Source organism: Mus caroli, unplaced genomic scaffold (genome assembly GCF_978045245.1).
Source record: "Mus caroli unplaced genomic scaffold, Mus_caroli_1 scaffold_13, whole genome shotgun sequence".
In the NCBI taxonomy this organism is placed as follows: Eukaryota; Metazoa; Chordata; class Mammalia; order Rodentia; family Muridae; genus Mus; species Mus caroli.
In genome coordinates this window covers 79794562-79815803 of record NW_028227268.1, presented here as the reverse complement: position 1 = coordinate 79815803, position 21242 = coordinate 79794562, and the positions used below count along the sequence as shown (strand labels likewise).

At 47.6% G+C, this 21242-nt stretch overlaps 1 protein-coding gene across 2 annotated transcripts; it reads left to right on the top strand.

The window, feature by feature from the left end:
* The first annotated feature begins 1833 nt into the window (after positions 1 to 1833).
* Positions 1834 to 19813, top strand: C1qtnf2 (C1q and TNF related 2). 2 transcript variants are annotated; one of them, XM_021178153.3, is made up of 4 exons: positions 1834 to 1932; positions 8267 to 8340; positions 13724 to 13976; positions 18978 to 19811. In XM_021178153.3, exons 2-4 carry the CDS (start codon positions 8323 to 8325, stop codon positions 19589 to 19591), a joined length of 885 nt encoding a protein of 294 aa, XP_021033812.1. In that variant the 5' UTR covers positions 1834 to 1932; positions 8267 to 8322; the 3' UTR covers positions 19592 to 19811. The 2 variants fall into 2 exon arrangements, with proteins under 2 accessions (XP_021033812.1, XP_029339733.1); XM_029483873.2 differs by lacking the exons at positions 1834 to 1932; positions 8267 to 8340 and adding an exon at positions 13462 to 13549 and having other exon boundaries at positions 18978 to 19813.
* Positions 19814 to 21242: the final 1429 nt, after the last annotated feature.

Sequence of the window (21242 nt, the reverse complement as noted above, 5' to 3'; positions counted from 1 at the left end):
TTATGTGATACTGTCACTGTCTCTTGTCATAAGCAGGTTCTTTCCAAGCGGCATGAAGCTATGGCTCAAGGACAATAGGACTATGTCTCTGAAGTTAATACTTCAAAAGAAAATCGGTACCTTTCTTTCTTTCTTTCTTTCTTTCTTTTTTTTTTTTTTTTTTTTTTTTTTTGGTTTTTAGAGACAGGGTTTCTCTGTGTAGCCCTGGCTGTCCTGGAACTCACTCTGCAGACCAGGCTGGCCTCAAATCAGAAATCTTCCTGCCTCTGCCTCCCAAGTGCTGGGATTAAAGGCATGCACCACCACTGCCTGACTTGGTACCTTTCATGAAGATCACATGGGAGGGTGAATTGGTTCACTTGGACTCATATCTATCTTGTAGGCATGGCCAGTCTGAGACCCACTGACCTCCACACACATGCATATAAACATAAATAAATAAATGTAAGTTAATCTTTTAATTTGTTGAATAAACATTGAGCCCACTAACATCTCTTTCTATCATTACTTATTTTGTATCATACAATATAATGCTAATATATATGATGGTATTAATATAACATTTATGATCACTACAAATTATAAAATTATGTAATATCAATACTGATCACTGCATAGCTTGATAACTTCCAAAGTGTCTTATGGGTGAGTGTCACAGCTAAGGGAAAGAAGGCAGGTGCAGGTGAGACCATTCTTTTTCTTCTGACATCTCTGGAAGTGAAATACTGTCTATGCAGTCCACTGACGGGTCTAGGGGAGTGGAATCAGGATTGGACTTTGGAGGCATTTCTGCATTAAAATTCTGACTGTAAAGTCTGCATCTTGTGACAGCTGTTAGCCAGGTGCTCCTGCTGCCCAGTGGGGAATACTAGGAGCTAGAAGAAGGGAGCAGAGGAAGGAAGGGAGAGGCGCTAATAACAGGCCTTTGGGGTTTCTTCTTCTAGTATCTGCTTGTTATCTAACTGAGATCCCTCTGATGTCTTGGGGGCTGAGATCACCCAGTGGGTTCTCTCTCTCTCTCTCTCTCTCTCTCTCTCTCTCTCTCTCTCTCTCTCTCTCTCTCTCTCCCCCCCCCCATGACTTGAGGTAGGCCTCAGAGTCAGAGGGATAAAGCAGAAACTCATCTGCAGAGGACACAGAGAGAGAGAGAGGGAGATGAGGGCAGGGACATATATGTTCCCATATGTGTGGACATTGACATCCAGAGAAAATCCCCACAAATTTGCTTGTGTGTGTGTGTGTGTGAGTGTGTGTGTGTGTGTGTGTATACAGAAAAGAAGCCACTGAATACTCATCAATGTCACCTCACACAGATACCACTATCAGACACACCCAGTATACTCCCAGTTACACACTCAGCTCAGTCTTCACCATGAATCTGCAAATGCATACTGGGGTCTGACGTATGTTTGGATGAATAACCTACACGCACACGTGCGCGCACACACACGACTCCTCCTCCTCCTCCTCCTCCTCCTCTTCCTACTACTCCTACTCCAAAACATGTATGTATTCCTTATAATCACTCTCCAGTGCACGAACATTCAGTGAACAAGGAAATGCTCTCTCCTGAGACAACCTCGGATCCACCAAGAGATTAATGCCCACGTGTACACACAGATGGCTCTGCAGACACTGGCGAACACCGACGACTCGTGTACTAAACCTTCAAATGCTCTGACAGCTTCTACACACATAAATTCACCGACACACCCAAGTTGCCCCCATCGCTGGAAGTCTTTCTAAAATCCGAAGGAAAAAAAGAAGGCCAGCTGCTAGCCAGCGCACGTGACCGGGAAGGAAGGCACTCCCGCCCATGACGGGATGGGAAAACTATGCCTGGGGCCGGCATCTCTGGCTGCTGCAAGCAGGACTGAGCACCACCGGAGCAGCGACGTCGGATGGCCCTGGACGTGGCTCGGGGCACAGAGGGTGAGTGTCGTGCCCCTCAGGACAGAGAGTGGGGCGGACCTGGAGGAACCTTGGATGTTGCAGGCGCGAGATGAGGTAGCAGAGAACTCGCGGGATAGACGTCGGGATGGGCCCCTCTCCACCTCTGCCTCCCTCGGGCATTACAGCCCAGATTCAAACATTTCTAAGGAGCATGCCATGTGCCAGGTTCTGACTGCTGGCTCGCAGGTTAAGAAAGAAAAGAGCTTTACTGCGAACCTATTTGGTCCCACGCCCTCAGGCCCTGAACTTGTGCGCTTTCGTTTCCATGACAACTTATTTATCTTCAAAGGAGGAACTCACTTTAAGGACAGGCTCTGGGCTGCACAGGCAGCAAAGGTGCTTAACTCTTTGTGTCCAAATTGGATGCTTGGGTTCACAGAGTTAACCTCAATAGGGCTCATTATCTCTTTTATCTCTGGACATTTTCTTTAAATACATTAAAATGGGGAGAAGGGTGGTGCAGATTGTGCTCAGAAAGCTACAGTAAATGACAGAAAATTACATCAAATTCTTCACAATTCTCTCCTCTCCCCCTCCTTCATCAAACTACTTGTCTCTAAGCCTTGTCTTTATTTTCATCAGAGCCAGGGTCTCCTATGGCTCATCCAACCTTGAGCTCACTATGTAGCTGAGGGCTACCTTTGACTCCTGCTCCTCCTGCCACTGCCAATGGTGTGGTAGGATTCCCCGTGTGTGTCACCACATCAGATTTATTCAGTTCCAGGGAGCAAACCCAGGTTTTTTTGTCCATGCTGGCCAAGCTCTCTCCCTGCAGAGCCATACCCCAAATGCCCTTCCTCATTCATATCTCTATACAGTTCACATTTTCTACCACCACTGCCCTCGGATCCACTCCAGGAACCTCAACACTCAGCCAAACTATCACAGTGGCTGATGGTGGTGTCCCAGCCCAGCCAGTTCCTCCTGTAACACATGAAGGCCTTCGTACATCTCAGTGTGGTGCTCCTCTGCCGTGACCATAAAACTGGTCTGCAACATTCCAGAGCTCCTTCCGGTAAATGACCATCTGCCAGAAACTGTCCACAGCAGACCAGCAGCGTTAATAATGACAAAGGCATTTAGCATTATTAAAAATCTCTCTTCCCACTGTTTTACTTCGGCTCTCCCATCTACACAGGATTATTTGGTATCTGGTTGTTACAATCATTACTCCGATCTCCACCACCAACTAACTCAACCCCTCTGCTTGCTCTCTCTCCAGACATCGCCTCTGCCCCTTCCTGATTTAACTAGCAAAGCACACTCGAACGTGTGACAGCTTCCCAGATCATGACTTTTGTTCCAGTAGGGTGAATCAGAATTCTTTACACAAGTTCAAAGTCATCTTTGAAGCTACTTGACTCCATGAAGAAGTCAGCAAGATCCCCCAAGAAATTTCTGTGTGTGTGTATGTGTGTGTGTGTGTGTGTGTGTGTGTGTGTGTGTGCGCGTGTGTGTCTGTATGTGGATGTATCTGTGTCTGTGTATCTGTATGTCTCTGTGTATGGATATATCTGTGTCTGTATATGTATGTATCTCTGTGTGTCTGCATGTGTGTGTTTTCTGTGTATGTGTGTTTATGCATGTGTCTGCATGTGTTTCCTGTCGTGTGTGTTTTCTGTGTAAATACATGTATGTATGTGTTTCTCTCTGTGTGGATGTATCTGTGTGTGGATACATATGTGTCTGTGTGTCTATATGTCTCTGTGTATGGATGTATCTGTGTATGTATGTTTCTCTGTGTGTGTCTGCATGTGTGTTTTCTGTGTGCGTGTGTCCTCTGTGTGTGTGTATGTATGTATGTATCTGTGTCTGTGTGTACGTTTTCTGTGTGTATGTGTTTGTGTGTGTGTGCTAAGGAGGACACATATACTTGAGTGATGTAGAGGTAAGAGGACAATCTCAGATGTCATTCCTTAGGAGCTGTCCAATGCCACCCATTTCCAGTCTGGCTTTCTCACAGGCGTGGAACTCACCAAATATGCTAGGCTGGTTTTTCAGGGAGTCCCTGAGATTTGCCTGTCTCGGCTACTCCAGGGATGAAATTACAAGCACGTATTACCGGTTGACTTCCTTTTTTTTAATGTAGATTTTGGGGATCAATTTCAGGTCCTTCCTTATATTTGCTAGTATTTGTTCTCCAGCCCAGGAAGTAACTGCATTCTTTCTTGTCTCGTCCTGGCCCTGCTGACTATGCACTCTTTCCCATAATCTCTCACTGATGCTCCTGGCTCCCCCATGCTCACTAGGAGGTAGCAGACAGATACTTGTACTTCTCCAACTTCTTCCTGCCAATCAGAGCCCTGCAAACTGCATCGACTTCCATGAGAGGAACTCTGACTTGCTCAGTTAATCCTCTTCTATTCTAGGTCCAGTGTTGGAAGCAATTCTCTGCCAAACCCTTTCTAAAGTCAATGATCCTCCCCTGGATTTTTCTCCTCTGGCTTCTTTCTCTGCACACATGCCAGGTCATGCCAGCATCACTAACCTGTTAGAGACCTCCCTGCTAGCAGAGGGGCTAAGATGGAGGACCCCCGAGCTCTGGGCCTAGCATTGGCAGGCCTAGTTTCCCCAATATGCTTGGCATGCGAAAATTATTTTACACTTTTCTGGGCTTTGTTTTGTCTCCTGCAAAATAGGGAAGCCGTTATCAGCCGCTTGGACTGTGAAGAGCAATACAAGGCCCACAGGACGCCAGGTCTCCCAGAAAAGCTAAATACTTCCTTTCTCTCTCCCTTTCTCTCTGGTTGTGCATGTGCCTGAGTGTGAACACAGCCATTCTGCAGTGTGCATGCACAGAGCACAGAACAATTTTAGGTGCTGGGTCTTGCTTTCCACCTTATTTGAGGCTCAGTCCCATGTTTGCTTCTAGCTGTCTTGTGATTTTCCAAGGAGTCCTGTGTCTCTGGTTCCCACCTTACCCTAGGAGCCCTGGAATTACATATAGACTCACACTCCAGTTTCCAGCTTTACGTGGGGTCTGGGGATTTGAACTGAGGCCTTCACACCTGCACAGGAAGTGCTTCGCTCACTGGGTCATCTTTCCAGCCCTAGACATTTTGAATACAAAAATTACCTTAAAATTAGAGGGAAAAAAACCCCAGAAATTAAAAGTACAGTGTAAAGCCAATTCTGGTGGCATATACTGTAATCTCTGCACCTGGGAGACCCAGGCTGAAAGGTCAGAAGTTCAAGAGCTTACCAAGAGGGTTCTGGGAAATGAACTCAGGTTGGCAGCACCCACATGGCACCCCTCTTTAGCTACCATTTCAGTGGCTCTTCTGGTCTCCATGGGCACAGCATGCAATGGTGCATATGCATACAATGGGCATATGCATGCAATGGGCACAGCATGAATGGTGCATATGCATGCAATGAGCACAGCATGCAATGGTGCATATGCATACGAAAATCCTCAGGTACTCCCCAGACATGCCGTACTCTAAAGAAGTATCAAACCTACTGATATTTCTTTAAGATTACACTGAGTAAGAACTGGTGGGTAGAGGCTGAAAAGCTACAGAAAACAACTTTGTCCCTGAGAGGATTCCATCTCAGCAAGAGTCATCAGCTGGAGGCTGGGGAGATGGCTTGGTGGGCAAAGTGCTTTACTGCCAAGGCCTGTAGATCTGAGGTTACATCCCCTTGCGAGTTGTCTACTAACCTCCACATGTACTCTGTGATATACTTTGGTATGTGCAAACACACACAGAGAGAGAGAGAGAGAGAGAGAGAGACAAACACAATCAATCAATCAATGTACATTAGTCAATAATACTAAAAGTTAAGTTGTAAGTGTGGGGCTCCAAAGTTAGTGTTAATCAAATATTGTAGAATGTGGGACTGGAGAGATGGCTCATCAGTTAAGAGTGCTGAGCGCTCTTCCAGGGGACTCAGGTTCACTTCCAGCACGTACCTAACAGATCACATTGCTCTACTCCAGATCCAGTGTGTCCATCAGTCTCTTCTGGTTTCCATGGGGCACCCGACATACATGTGGTGCAGACACACATGCAAGTGAAACGCCCATATGTGTAAAATAAAAATACATTTAAAAATACTTTTTAAAGATGGTGAAATGTCACACTAATCATTATTTTGAAGACTGAACGTTCGGATGAGATGGTACCTTGACCTAAATAACATTGAAAATAATTTCACCTGCTTCTTCTTACTTTTTAATGTGATCATAAGATAATTTTAAATGACATATGACTTGTGTCCTCTTCCTATTGGACAGGGCTGCCCAATTATTCTCTCCAACCATGACAGCCGGTCTGCCATGCCAAGGTTGACCCCCTAGAGACACAAAGATAGGAGAACAAACAATCTCACACCTCTTCTCTTCTCATCCCACTTAGCCACTGCATCCTTCTTCACTGTCTTCCTTGGTCCTCCACGTGACATGATAGCCACAAGTTCATAGGAGCTTGATGGTCTCCCATTTCGATTACCAGGAGCCTGACTCCACCTCCCTGACCCCTGTAGCCAGTTCTTCAGTGGAATCTCAAAGACCCGTAGCAGCCTGGACTAGAGGGCTGACCTGCACTGCCCACCATGTTGAATGGTATGTTTGTTGGCTTTGAAGAACCTGAGCTATAAATAGCAGATGATAGAATCCTTCAATATCAATCCCAAGACTGACTTCTGCTTCAGAAGTGCCTGCTGAGACAAGCCCAACCAGGTCCTAGCTCATTAGGTCATAATTTATCCTTGGACCTCTGTTTCTAGGGAGAGCCAAAAATGAGAAGGGAGAAAAAGGAAGAAAAACTTTAAAAAAGAAAGAGGACCTCGTCCCTTTCAACTCTCTTTATTCACCTTTTAGTCGCCCGTCTCTTTCCTCTGGGCCCTGCAGTTTCCAAGTGGGCAACAAACTTGAGATCCCCCAAAATGGATGTCCTGAGAGCTCTGTTTGGAGCTGCAGCCAGCCCCTCTCCTGCAGGCCACCTCAGCACTGAGAGACACTGGGGAGGGCTGCTTCTAATTTGCTTCCTGGAATTGGTAAAGGCAGGGTGTTTTCCATTAGAGCATTCTCCCATCAAAGCAGATTTTCCAATAGTCTTCGTTCCTCTGCAAGCAAGCTCTCTTTAACCCCTTTAAGTCCCCTTTAAGTCCACACACATCAAGAATTGCCCAGTTGGATCCAAGCTGGAGGTCCTCTTCTGCTGAGGATACGGCCAGGCAAGGCATCACTCCAGGGTCTCCTGGTTGAGGTGGAGACTTGGAAGGCTCAACTGAACTGCTTCTTTAGCATTCGGCTCTCTACATTCTCAGTAGCCATGTGTGACTTTGTCCATCATCGACATCTTGTTGGTACTTCATGGATCAGGAGTGACCATTGCAATCAAGGTCACTTAAGTTGTGCTGAACACGTACTATATGTGCAGCGGTGCTAAGCTCCAGGGTTACAGAGAGGGACAGGCAAGGGCCCTACCTCCCGAGATCTCCCAGCAGGAAGAGACAGAGGTGAATCAAACCTCGCCACAATTGGGTCAAACATGTTGGAAGGCAGAACAGGGTAGCCCAAGATCATTATGAGTCAGATACTTTTAGACTGTGGGCAGTGTTCCCCAAGGAGAGGAGACCAGAGCTGAGGCTTCAAGGAAGAGGAGGCCAGCTGAGAGGGAGAGCTGAGGCTTCAAGGAGGAGGAGACAAGCTGAGAGGGCTTCTGGGGAGCAGATTACAATTTGGGAGCAGGTAGCCAACTTCAGTATTTAGTGTGTCATCCTCTGGCCTAGGTGTTTGGGGGGCATAAGCTCATTCTTGTCCCAGACAATGTGGGTTAAAAATAGCATTGTGTCCATGAAATAGTTAAGCAAACAAGTGTTGTGTCCGGGTTTTCCCAGGGCTTTTAACCACTGAGGATGACAACTGTTGATTTGGGATGTTTAGATCTTCAAGGGGAGATTGGTTAGCACCTGGACCTCACAGCTTCACTCAAGGTTCTGACAGCATCCCTGCCCTTTGTCCTTGCAGAACACTTTCCAGAGAAATAGAAAAAAGGCCAGGGTCCCCACCTCTGCCACTTCTCATGTCATAGTTTTGACAGAAAGCCCTCAAAAATGAGTGGGAGGCTATGTCCTGTGAAGGCGGAGGGAGAAGGCTCTTCCCCTACAGCGACCTCCAAGCTGGAGCCACGGTGTCCCAGAGCTTTCCTGGAGCATGTGCATCCACGAATCAGCAGCTACTTTCCTGCAAGGCTGGAAGCCTGGGGCTGCAGAGATTAAAACCAGACTTCAGAATGCATCCAAGTTTAACACCTCATGATTCCATTTCTGGGATTTAACTATCTTTTTTTTTTCTTCCTTTTAGCAAGAAGACTTGATGAAGCCTTTCTTCCCAACCCATACCCAGAAAGAACAACTTAGATGACAATTTTTAAAAAGGTAAGGGGGGGGGGGCAGGTCATGGTTAACTTTTTATTTGACCGATTAAACCTCTCTGTGTGGGGCATTTGCTGTATGTGTGGCATTCTGCAAGCACAGCCCCAGAGACAGGGACAGAAGGGCAGACTGAGCAATCCAAAGGAACTGCATTTGCTCTGTCTATGCCATTGAAGAAAAACTGACAGAAGAAAGAAACGTTTCTCGAATTAGGGGTTTCTATGACCTATAGTGTTTAGACCCCCTTTTTTCTTCCCTACAGACGTTCTGAGTCTCAAGCAATTATAAAGCAGCTATTTCTTTTATTTTAAGATTTGCTTGTGTGTGTGTGTGTGTGTGTGTGTGTGTGTGTGCACGTGTGCATGTGCGTGCACTCATGGGTACCCTCTGATACCAGATGACGATGTCAGACACCCTGCAGTTACAGATGGTTGTAAGCTGCCGTATATAGATGCTGGGACTTGGATCCAGGTCCTTTGAAAGAGCAGAAGGTACTGTCAACCACTGAGCCATCTCTCCAGTCCCAAAGCAGCCAGTTCTTAAATATCTGCTTGAAAGTTTGTAAACAGGTGGCCAGCTGAGGTCGTGTGCTCACGGGACTTAGACATGAGAGAGATGATACAGTAAACAAACAAAAGTGGTTGCATGAGCCGGGGAAGGGGAACTGCCCGAAAGAGGGGAATGCTTGGAAGAAGGTTGAGAGCTAAGCCTGGAGGCACAGCATGATGGAGGCCCTGTAGCTCTCCAACAAGCAAAGGAAGAGAGGAGCAGAGGCTGGGGTGAGGCTGAGGCCAGGTCATTTAGGGCCATGTGGGCCCTGTTAGGAGATCCCGTGTTTATGTCCTGCAGCCAGAAGCTACTGGACCAGCTTGAAGAATGAGGTGGCTGGCGGATGGACTTAAACTCTGGCTGGGGCGTGTGGGAGAGGTTGGGAGTCTGCAGCAAGCACAGGAAGGGAGGCTGTTGAAAGTGCAAGTGAGGAATGAATCATGGATAGGGCTAGGCTTTGCAAACCTGAACCCAGTCTTGGCTTGGATCCTTGCTGAGTTCCACATCATGAACGCTCCAGAGGGGTCTGTGGTGGGCCAGAGCCCTGGAGACTTGTGTCTATTAAAGCAGGAAACATTTTATTGTTTTGTTCTCTCTCTCTCTCTCTCTCTCTCTCTCTCTCTCTCTCTCTCTCTGTCTGTCTGTCTGTCTGTGTGTGTGTGTGTGTGATTTTATTTTATGTGCATTGCTGTTCTGCCTGCATGGTATATCTGTGTGAGGGTGTCAGACCCACGGGAACTGGAGCTACAGACAGTTATGAGCTATCATGTGGGTTCTGGAAATTGATTCCAGATCCTCTAGAAGAGCAGCCAGTGCTCTTAACTACTGAGCCACCTCCCCCCCCCAAGCCTCCTTTATTGTATGTTTTTGAGACTGGGTCCCTTGTAGTCAAGGCTGACCTTGAACTTGCTATATAGCTGAGGATGGCTTTGAACTCCTGATTCTTCTGTGTCCACCTGAGTCGTGTGATTACAGATGTGCACCTCCACACCCCAGAGGACAAGAGATTTTTTTTCAAGTATCTGATTACCAAAGTAATATCACCTTGACATTTTCAAAGTCATATGGGGCGCATGTGTATAAAACTGTAAAATAAAATACATCTCAAAGAATGTTATGTGCAGCTTTGGCCTGTACTTCAAGGTTTTGTCTATAATCTGGGATGTTTGGAAGGAAAGCATCTAACCAATGCTGACGGCCTGGAAAGCGTTTGTATATCAGGGGCAGCCAATGCCAAGTTCAAATATTACTCATGCTACTGATATGAGCAAATTGCCTCTCTGGGTATGTGGGAGGAAGGCACAGAAGAGAAATAGGTAATGTGGGGTAAGCGTGGTCTCAAGGTATGGCTGGCCGTGGGTGAACCCTGCTCTCTGATGCTGTGACAGTGGATAAATCACTACACCTCTTAGAGCTTCAGTTTCTTTAACACTTCCTTTTGCCTTCGTTGGTTTACTGTAGCCTTCCAATAACACAACGCAGGTGAAGAGTTCCATGCAGACCCTGGATCATCAGGGTGCCTAATAATGTCACTTTGTCTCTGCCTCCGTTGTCATTGACACCCTCCCCAAGTTGGCTATACCTTTATGTAAAAGCCAGTGAGAGAGTTACCCCATCTAGACGGGCTGGGGTCTTGCTCCTACCCCTTGCCCAGTCTTCTCTCCAGGGCCATCATGTGCGTGGTGGTGTGAGCATGGTATTCAAGGGGGAGCAGAGCTATTTGGAGTCTTGTTTTTCTTGGAGGTGCCTGGGAAGCAAGAAGACTTTTCTCTGCCTTTAGCTCTGGAGGCAAATTGAGTCCCCCTGCTTTTCTTTCCAAAGCTATTCCTGGCTCCAGCTGCAGGAATGTCTCTGGGGCTGCAAGAACCTTCAGGCTCCAGCTTCAGAGAAAAAATAAAACTAAAACATCTCTCTGTGTGTCTCAGAGCAGCCCACCCCTTAGGCTCTTGGGCCTGCTCCAGCCAGCTGTTGCTGAGAGCCACTGACCCCTCTCTGTCCAGAGAAGACAAGGCTGGAGAGAGCAAGTGTTCTCCCTCAGAGGGGCCTTGTGGCTGTACTTTGTAGAATAGACATGAACTCTGTGATAGATTAGCTGTCTTCCTGCTGTGACTTTAGCTGTTCTCTGGGTTCACATCTACGTGTAAAAGTCACCCCACCTCTCTCCTTCCTCCCTCCTTCCATCCCTCCCTTCCTTCCTCTCTTGCTAATATGGAATGTTTATAGGTCACAAACTTCCAGATCATTTCTAAACTGCTTGGAAAATTAACTTTCATTCTTAAGACCCCCAGGTGTGCTTTAGCTCCTAACTGGACTAGGGAATGTTGTTCAATGGCAAAGCACTTGTTTAGCATGCATGAGACCCAGGATTCAATCCCCAACTCAGGAAAAAAAAATTGCACCAACCCATTTCCCACAACTCTCATCTCATTGGGCAGAAAGAGGAAAGGGTGCAAGGGCCTGAGGGGTGCCTGGGCCAGTTTTCCAGGAGCATCCACCACTGATGCAATATTAACATACATTATGCTGAGAAAGCCTGACACAAGGAATACAAAGTATGGTCACTGTACTGGCTAGTTTTGTGTCAACTTGACACAGCTGGAGTTATCAGTTGAGGAAATGCCTCCATGAGATACAACTGTAAGGCATTTTCTCAATTAGTGATCAAGGGGGAAAGGCCCCTTGTGGGTGGTGCCATCTCTGGGCTGGTAGTCTTGTTCTATAAGAGAGCAGGCTGAGCAAGCCAGGGGAAGCAAGCCAGTAAGGAACATCCCTCCATGGCCTCTGCATCAGCTCCTGCTTTCTGACCTGTTTGAGTTCCAGTCCCGACTTCCTTGGTGATGAACAGCAGTATGGAAGTGTAAGCCAAATAAACCCTTTCCTCCCCAACTTGCTTCTTGGTCCTGATGTTTGTGCAAGAATAGAAACCCTGACTAAGACAGTCACCTATGTTTGCTTCCCTTTGTTCCTCTGTAAACCCACCAGTCAGTGGCTGGAGCTCAAATCTAGCCTGAGAAACTCAGTGAGGAGGGGCCAGCTTGTCCCCTGGGGAACAGCCAAAGAAAGCTCAAAAGCCTGGGCAATTGTCAGCAGGATGGGAAGCAAAAGGAGTGGAGAAGGACTGTGAAGGACTCAGGAGGAACCCTGAGCTCCAAAGCTTGAGCAGTGTCCCCATCCTGCCTCCAGCTCCACACCACCCATGAGCCCTTACCTAGATGCTAATAATGTGGTCAAAGGCTGTGTAGGAGCCATGAAGCCAGCCACTCTTCATATCCATATAGGGAAGAAAGGCTAAAGATGAAAAGGCTCAGCTCCAGAGCTGGGTGGGTCAAACTGGGACTCAGATAACCATCAGCCCTAGCCCCTATGGATGCAAATTAGCCAGCCCGGCCCTGAGCTACTCGCGCATAAATTCAGGGTTTGGGACTCAAGCGTCTGCATTTTAACAAGCCCTCTCCCAATCTGATCGATATAGACTCATTAAAAAACAAAAACAAAAACAACTGCTCTCTTCCAGCCCTTTGCTGTTTGGGTAGGAAAACTAGGAGTCGGAGAGGAAAAGGGGCTAGCCTTAGGTCACAAAGCAAATGACCACTGAGAGCCATCCATACAGCAAGAAGTTATGGCTGCTAAGTTTGCTCACCCTTCTAGCTTCCTCCTAGGAAGAGAGGCTGTGGATAACCAAGCACCCAAGATAGTCTGTTGCTTGCCTTAAGCAAGCGCCTGCCGTCTGCTCTAAACCCTAGTTTGTGTATCTGCACAGAGAAGGTGGGGAGGAGAGGATCTCCCACTGTGCCTCACATGGATGATCAAACCTTAAGGATGGTCCAGGCCAGAGCAGGAGGAGGCGATCTTTGGAGCTGTGTGGCTTGGGTCAAACCCCAGCCTGCTATGTGACTTAGCCACACCCATCACCTCGACTTTCCGAGCCTCTTTTCTCCCCATGTGCCTATTCCATAAGGCCATTGTACTGTGAGATGGAGCGTCGATTGACAGCCCTGTGTCCTGAGAGTGAGCCTGGGCACCAGAAGCATTTAGAGACTTCTGACCATGGCCACCTAGCAGTGTGGCTGCACCCTCGTGTGGGATCACCACCCTCAGTCGCTGAATCCCCATCTCCCACACTTGCATCCCCAAGTCCCTGTAGGAAGCAGCTTAGCTATACTTCACAATCTGTAAAGTGTTTCTGCCCTTGTCACTGTCAATAGCATAGTCCACTGAAGCCACAGGTCAGGCACTAGTGCTGTGGAGGCTGGGGTTGCAAATTCCTCCTGCATATCGGCCACTTGGATGAATGAGAGCCTACTGGTGAATGGCTTGCCTCAGGATCCCTGCAAAGTATATCTGAGCACAGGATTCACCCATCCAAGTATGCCCTTAAGACGCAAGGGCACTCACTGTCTACATCAGCAGTTCTCAGCCTTCCTAATGCTGCGACCCTTTAATACGATTCCTCACGTTGTGGTGACCCTCAACCGTGAAATTCTTTTCACTGCTACTGTACAATTCATAACTGTAATTTTGCTACTATTATGAATCATAATGCAAATGCCCGTGTTTTTCAATGGTCTTAGGTGACCCCTGTGAAAGAGTCATGTGACTCCCAAAGGTTGTGGTGACCACTTGAGAACCACTTGTCTAGATGGATATCTGTGATGGAGGAAAGGTAGACAAAAATGCAATTGTGCCCATGCCTCCTCTTCCCCCTCCTCCCCTCCTCCTTCCCCCTCCTCCTCTCCCTCTTCCTCCTCCTCCCTGCCCTCCCCCTCCCCTCTTGATGCCTTAGTCAGTAGTGTGTCAGCACCATGTCTGCTCTCACCTGCTCTTATGTCATCCACAGGTGACAACCATGATTTCCTGGGTACTCTTGGCCTGTGCCCTTCCATGTGCTGCTGACCCAATGCTTGGTGCCTTTGCTCGCAGGGACTTCCAGAAGGGGGGTCCTCAACTAGTTTGCAGCCTGCCTGGTCCCCAAGGCCCACCTGGCCCTCCAGGAGCACCAGGGTCCTCAGGAGTGGTGGGAAGAATGGGTTTTCCTGGGAAAGACGGCCAAGATGGCCAGGACGGAGACCGGGGGGACAGTGGAGAAGAAGGTAAGAGACCTGTACCTGCCCTCTTGTCGCACCCAGGGTTAACAGCATTTGTCATGGAAGGTGCTTTAGAGCTCCTAAAACTAGCTAGCACTCATCAGTACCTTTTAATAACCAATTGGAAGAGAACAGATGAAGACCATCTATCTGCTGAGTTTTTAAATCGCTACAGGGTGAGTTGATGCTAGCCTGTGAGCTGTTATTCAAAGCACTTGGTTTGCAGTTGACATCAGCCCAATTAACAGACCCAAATGAGATTACTTGACTCATGAAACTGTGAAGAAAAAGAGCTGAGATTCAGAAATGGCTTGGCCCTGGGGTATAATTCTTTTTGCTGAGGCTCTGCCTCTCCTTGTGTGTTGGTTTCATCCCCCTAAAAGCTGGATATTCTGAAAGAGCCATCAATGCGTTCAGGTCTCCACCCTTACAGCTTCACCCATACCCATGTTTTTTAACCTTTTTTCAGTGAGATGTGGGACCATCATTTGCCAAGGTTGTATCCTGGGCCAGCCCTGGATGTTTTTGAGTGGGTGGTGGAAACACTTAGTCATTGTATTTGACAGCCCCACGGAGACCCACACAGAGTCTACCTGATCTACATAGGGATCAGGTAGACATGGAACAGACTAGATACTGTCTTTCGGTTCCTTCCACTTAGACCTTCCCTTTCACCCCTGCTCTGTATGATATCAACATCTTCAAATGTACATCTGAAACGTAGGGAAATTATAGCAGTTTTCTGTTGGTACTGCTCGGGATTGAACCCGGAACCTTGGGCAGGTCAAGCACACATCCCACCCTTTCAGTCTCATGGTATCTTTTACTTACATAGCATTTAAACCCTGACAAGGCATGTAGAGTAAGTCGTTCATCAAATTATCAATACCATCTTGGGGAAAAAAAATGCCCTTATTATTCCAAGTTTCAAATGAGAAGAGTAGGAGTCCAGGTGGCAAGGTTAAGAGAAGCTTGTCATAGCTGCAAGAATGTAAACTCTAAGATCAACCTGGGATATTAATTTTAAACAAGTGACTTAACCTCCCCTAACCACAGCAACTCATATATGCAGCAGCGATACCAATAGTGTATCAGAATTCCTCATCCAAGGTCCTGAAGTCAGGGTTACAATGTTACTCACTGTGTTAGTCAGGGTCCTCTAGAGTCACAGGACTTATGGATGGTCTCTCTATAGTAAAGGAATTTATTGATGACATACTGCCTGCAGTCCAATTCCCCACAATGGTTCAGTCGCAGCTGTGAATGGAAGTCCAAGGATCTAGCAGTTACTCAGTCCCACACGGCAAGCGGGCGAAGGAGCGAGAGCGACCAATGTCCTTATATTGTCTCCAGTAGAAGGTGTAGCCCAGATTAAAGTTGCGTGCCACCACACCTTTCATCCCAGATGACCTTGAACTCAGAGATCTCCCTATCTTTTTTTTTAATATTTTTTTATTATGTATTTTCCTCAATTACATTTCCAATGCTATCCCAAAAGTTCCCCATACCCCCCACCCACTCCCCTACCCACCCATTCCCACTTTTTGGCCCTGGCGTTCCCCTGTACTAGGGCATATAAAGTTTGCGTGTCCAATGGGCCTCTCTTTCCAGTGATGGTCTACTAGGCCATCTTTTGATACATATGCAGCTAGAGTCAAGAGCTCCGGGGTACTGGTTAGTTCATAATGTTGTTGCACCTACAGGGTTGCAGATCTCTTTAGCTCCTTGGATACTTTCTCTAGCTCCTCCATTGGGGGCCCTGTGATCCATCCAATAGCTGTCTGTGAGCATCCACTTATGTGTTTGCCCTGGCTTAGTCTCACAAGAGACAGCTATATCAGGATCCTTTCAGCAAACGCTTGCTAGTGTATGCAATGGTGTCATCGTTTGGAGGCTAATTATGGGATGGATCCCGAGATCTCCCTGTCTTAATCTTCTGGAATCACTATGCCTCAAGATCTTCATACCAAGATTCAGATCAGAAACTTCTATCTCCCAGCCTTCAGATAAGGATCATTGGTGAGCCTTCCAATTCTGGATTGTAGTTCATTCCAAATATAGTCAAGTTGACAACCAGGAATAGCCACTACACTCACCCTAACTGAACTTAGATTTACTGAACTTAGACTGACTCCAAACCCATGGTCTTTCCTACCGCACAAAGCCAACTCCTCCAAATGTACCTCTTCCTAGGGGAAGACCTCTGACAGCATTGGAAATGCTTGAACCCGAGGAGGTCCTGCGGGGTGGTAGGCACTAGATATCACTATCCCACATTCTTTGACCCCGTGGCATGTTCTGGCCAAGCAGGGCCTTCCTGGGGATTTATTTACCTGTGGATCCCGTGGGAGATGGTGGTCTCTGGGTCAACAGCTTTCCTTGATCAGGAACAAGAGGGGAACAGGTCTGGGATTCTTTGAGTTATCTCTCCTGCCAGAGGTCAAGTGACAACTAAAGAAGGCGGTGTGCAGAGGTAGAAATGGAGCAGTGTGGTGTGTGTAACCCAATCAACTCCAGGTCACCTAGCAACAGGAGCAGGATGAGGTCTAGCCACACCCCCAACCAACAAACTGTAAACCCATCTCTAGAAAGATTTCCAGGAGTCAGTGTTTCTCCTGAAGCCTTTCAGGTGGTAACACAGAAGGAGGCAGACCACCCAGTAGGAGGTAGAAGTTCCTACCCTTTCCTAACAGTATTGCACCGAAATCCTTTCTCCCCAAATTACTTTTCTTATGGTGTTGTCCTAGCAATAGAAACCTAACTAAGACACCAAGGCAACTCTTAAAAAAGAAAGCATTGGGCTGGGCAGTGGTGGCGCACGCCTTTAAGCAGAGGCAGGCGGATTTCTGAGTTCGAGGCCAGTCTGGTCTACAGAGTGAGTTCCAGGACAGCCAGGGCTACACAGAGAAACCTTGTCTCAAAAAACAAAACAAAAACAAAAGACAAAATAAAATAAAGCATTGAAGTGGGGGCTTGCTGGCAGTTTTAGAGTCTTAGTCCATTATGAGAGAGAGAGAGAGAGAGAGAGAGAGAGAGAGAGAGAGAGAGAGAGACTGGGAGTGAGCGTTCGAAACCTCAAAGCCCATCCCTAGTGACTCGCCTCCTAACCCCTTAGTCTATGGGGGCCATTCTCATTCAAACCACCACATTCCACTCTGTGGCCCCCACAGGTTTGGAGCTGTATCCTAACACAAAATGCATTCAGTCCAACTTCAACAGTCCCCATCGTCTATCAGTCTTAAAACTGTTTAAAAGTCCAAAGTCTCTTGTGAGACTCAAGGCCATCTCTTGTAACCTTGTAACCCCCGTAAAATCAAAATTTAAAAAAGCAGCCCACAGACTTCCAATATGCAAGGCACACGGAATATACATGACCATTCCAAAAGGGAGGATAGGGGGCTTAGTGAGGAAACGCTGGGCCCAAGCGAGACTGAAAACCAGCAGGACAAACTTCAAGTTCTGCATCGCTATGTCTGATTATCAAAGCGCTCTTTGGAACTCGAACTTCTTCCAGCTTTGTTGACTGCAACAGTTGCAAACAGAGGATGGGTCAGATAGTCCAAAATGACCATCTGCATGGTGGGAAGGCGGAGAACTCAGCGGCTGCTCAGTCCACGAGGCGGGTCACCTCAGCAATCCCAATCTGATGGCGGCCGTGGCAGCAGTCTTTCCCAAAGATAGATCTCTTTGTATCTGGGACACTGCCAGAAGGTGCTGTCCATTCTAGGACACCTTCTTCCTCATTCAGTTAATCCTTCCCTCACAGGCCTGCCCAGAGGCGCGTCTCCTGGCTGATTCCTATCCAATCAAATTGACAACCAAGATTAACCATCACATAGTGAAATGCCAACATACTACATACTTAAAAGAAACAAAGTGCCTTGTCAAGGCATAAAATTCCTACAATGTCTCCCCATCCTCCACATCGTTGCCCTGTGTCTGCCAATCTCAGATGTTCATGAGTACCAGCATCTCTCAGAAGCAAGGCCTTCGATGGGCAATTGGCACGACTTTGCATGCAACCCTGCCATTCAGACCAGGCATGGCTATGTTACGATAGAGCACAAGCCCCCTCCCATGTGTGTGGTTTACACCAGGATCCCAGCATTCGGGGGTAAGGAAGGGGTCAGCAGGCTATAGCCAGCCTTGGCTTTGCAGCGTGTTCACACCAGCCCTAGGGCTACATGAGACTGTTGTTGTTAAAGGATCATAAGTATAAATGTTTCCAATACAATCATTGGCACAAAGATGCTGTTCGTAGGAAACTGTGTATTTTATGAAAACTCAGTATTAAAAACCACAAAGTGGTTCCTGAGCAAACATTTAGGGATGGTCTGCAGGATCTGCCAACCGATGTTTAACATTGAGACGGTGTGTGCCCAGCACTGTCCTGTGCACCGAAGAACACAGGAATCAATAGCATTGGTGTTTCCTTGACACCTGGAAGTTTCTGGCACCTGCTGCTGTTTCCCCTCAGTGGGCATCACAGCTGTCTTCATGAAGCATGGGAATCTACCTCCTTCCTTTTGTTTTCCTTGAGACAGAGTCTCACATAGTCCAGGCTGGCCTCAAACTCACTATGAAGCCAAGATGATCTTGGACTCCTGATCCCTACACCCCTGCCCCCAAACACACACACACGCGCGCACACACACACACAGAGAGAGAGAGAGAGAGAGTACTAGGACTGCATTAGGATTGCTGCAGTTTGTCACCATGTCCAGTTTTATACTGTGATGGGGATTGGACCCAGGAGTTCACACATACTAAGCAAGCACTCTACCAACCGAGCTGCATCCCCAGCCCAGTGAATTGTCCCTCTGCTCTGATTCCCAGTGCTACTAAACACATCAAAACCCTGGTTTTCCAGAAAAGACCAAGAGAAGAAGTGCCTGGGGCTGTGTTACCAGCACCTTCCACGTGCTCCACAGCCTTCTCCTCTCTCCACCCAAGGGCTCTTCTGGGTTCTTACATGTCCCTGATTAAATCAACTATTCTGTGTTCCAGGTCCACCTGGCAGGACAGGCAACCGTGGAAAACAAGGACCAAAGGGCAAAGCTGGGGCCATTGGCAGAGCTGGCCCTCGAGGACCCAAGGGGGTCAGTGGTACCCCCGGGAAACATGGCACACCGGGCAAGAAGGGACCTAAGGGCAAAAAAGGGGAGCCTGGCCTCCCAGGCCCCTGCAGCTGCGGCAGCAGCCGAGCCAAGTCGGCCTTTTCCGTGGCGGTAACCAAGAGCTACCCACGCGAGCGACTGCCTATCAAGTTTGACAAGATTCTGATGAACGAGGGTGGCCACTACAACGCGTCCAGTGGCAAGTTCGTCTGCAGTGTGCCAGGGATCTATTACTTTACCTATGACATTACGCTGGCCAACAAACACCTGGCCATCGGCCTGGTGCACAACGGTCAGTACCGCATTCGGACTTTTGATGCCAACACGGGCAACCACGACGTGGCGTCGGGCTCCACCATCCTAGCTCTCAAGGAGGGTGATGAAGTCTGGCTGCAGATCTTCTACTCAGAGCAGAATGGACTCTTCTACGACCCTTACTGGACCGACAGTCTGTTCACCGGCTTCCTCATCTACGCTGACCAAGGAGACCCCAACGAGGTATAGACAAGCCGGGGTTGAGCCTTGAGGTAGGGACTAAGATTCTGCATGGGTGCCTGGAGGAAGATCCCTCGACTGGGGCTGTGGACTGACAATCTTGGGAGCTTTTATTCCCAGGCAGGCCTCCTCTATTGCTGCTTAAAAAAAAAAAAATCATTAAATCCAAGCTATTGATTCGTCTATTTCTCTGTCCACTCATCAAATGGTCTTAGTATCTGTTGAGTAACCAGCACTGGGCTATACTCCATGAGGTACATACACCAGTGGGAAGACAGAGTGCCTATCCTCCGGGAAATACAATTCACAAATAAAGAACAAATTATATAAATGACCATAGGGACATAGCTGACATGTTTATTTAATATAGAGTTGATCTCTTAAGTCTACTTGCGTACAGACATACATTCTACGTGAAAAACACGGATTTTGACTTACATGTGTACCCTGTACCACTACATAGATGGGGGTGGGGGGACAGCTACCACTCTTCCGACCCCTGCTCCCATCCCCATACCCCACCCCCATCTCTCACAGCTCTCTGAGATTCCTTCAAGCCAGGACAGCTACTCCTCTGCTTCCGTTGGGATTGCATTTAAAACACAATAAGTTTTAAAATATTGCTCAGTTAAAGATACATTCAAAAGTGAGCATTGGGGCCCAGCCACATGGCACACGGAAGAGCAGTTGTTCACCCTGACAGGTTGCCTACTGTCACTGTTACAAAAGCCAATGTCCTACACAGGGACAGTGAGGGGAAAGATCAAAATTCCAGGCAGTTCCTGCTGAACGTGTGTTATATTTATACCTTCCAAAGTTATCCGTAGGTCAAAGAATTGTAAATCAGAGCCCATGAGTACACGGAGGAGCTGGGCTCTGAAGCAGGACACAGGGCAACAGGAGAACCTGAAAAGAATGTTCTTCCAGCAAAATGACCAGGCCGCCGGTACAAATGCCCTCTCTACCCAGGGAAGAGCTGGGTGCACTTTAGGAACTGACTGGAGCCAGATGAATAGGGCAGTTAAGAAGAGAATTGAGACTCGTGAGGGTGGAAGTTCACACAGAACCTCATAGTCATGTTCCTTCCGATTAGAAAGCTGCTTTAGCTTCTGCCTGTAACTCCAGCATTCTGCTGGCTGAGGCAGGAGGATTGCATTGAGTTCAAAGCTAGTCTGGGCTAAGGGTGAAACTTTCTCAAGAAAAAAGAAAAAAAAAAAAGAGTATTAATTTACCAGTATGCAGAGGGAGTGTGACGTTACTATGGGGTAATCCTGAGCCTCCTCAGAATGTAAGTGCTGTTCATCAAGGACCCAGGCTTTTTATTATTTTATTATTTTATTATTTGTTGGCCCACTGCTCAGTTGGTGATGAAGAGCAGGGTTTCACTGCATGCCTGGTGGCAGGAATGAATAGCACTGAGGTGAGTCTACCCTGGTCAGGTGTTTTCAGAATGCAGGGCTAAAGAAGCCTCCATGCCAGAGTGCGGTGAGCCCATGATCAACGCTTAGAGATTTTCCTGATAGGGTCAAACATTCAAGCAGCTTGCGCTCACTGCCCCCTGGTGGATACTCATGGAACAACAGGTAGGGCATGGGCTGGTCCTGGAAAGCGTGGGCCCAGTGCTAACAAAATAAGGTTTATTTAGTCATTCTCACTGAGT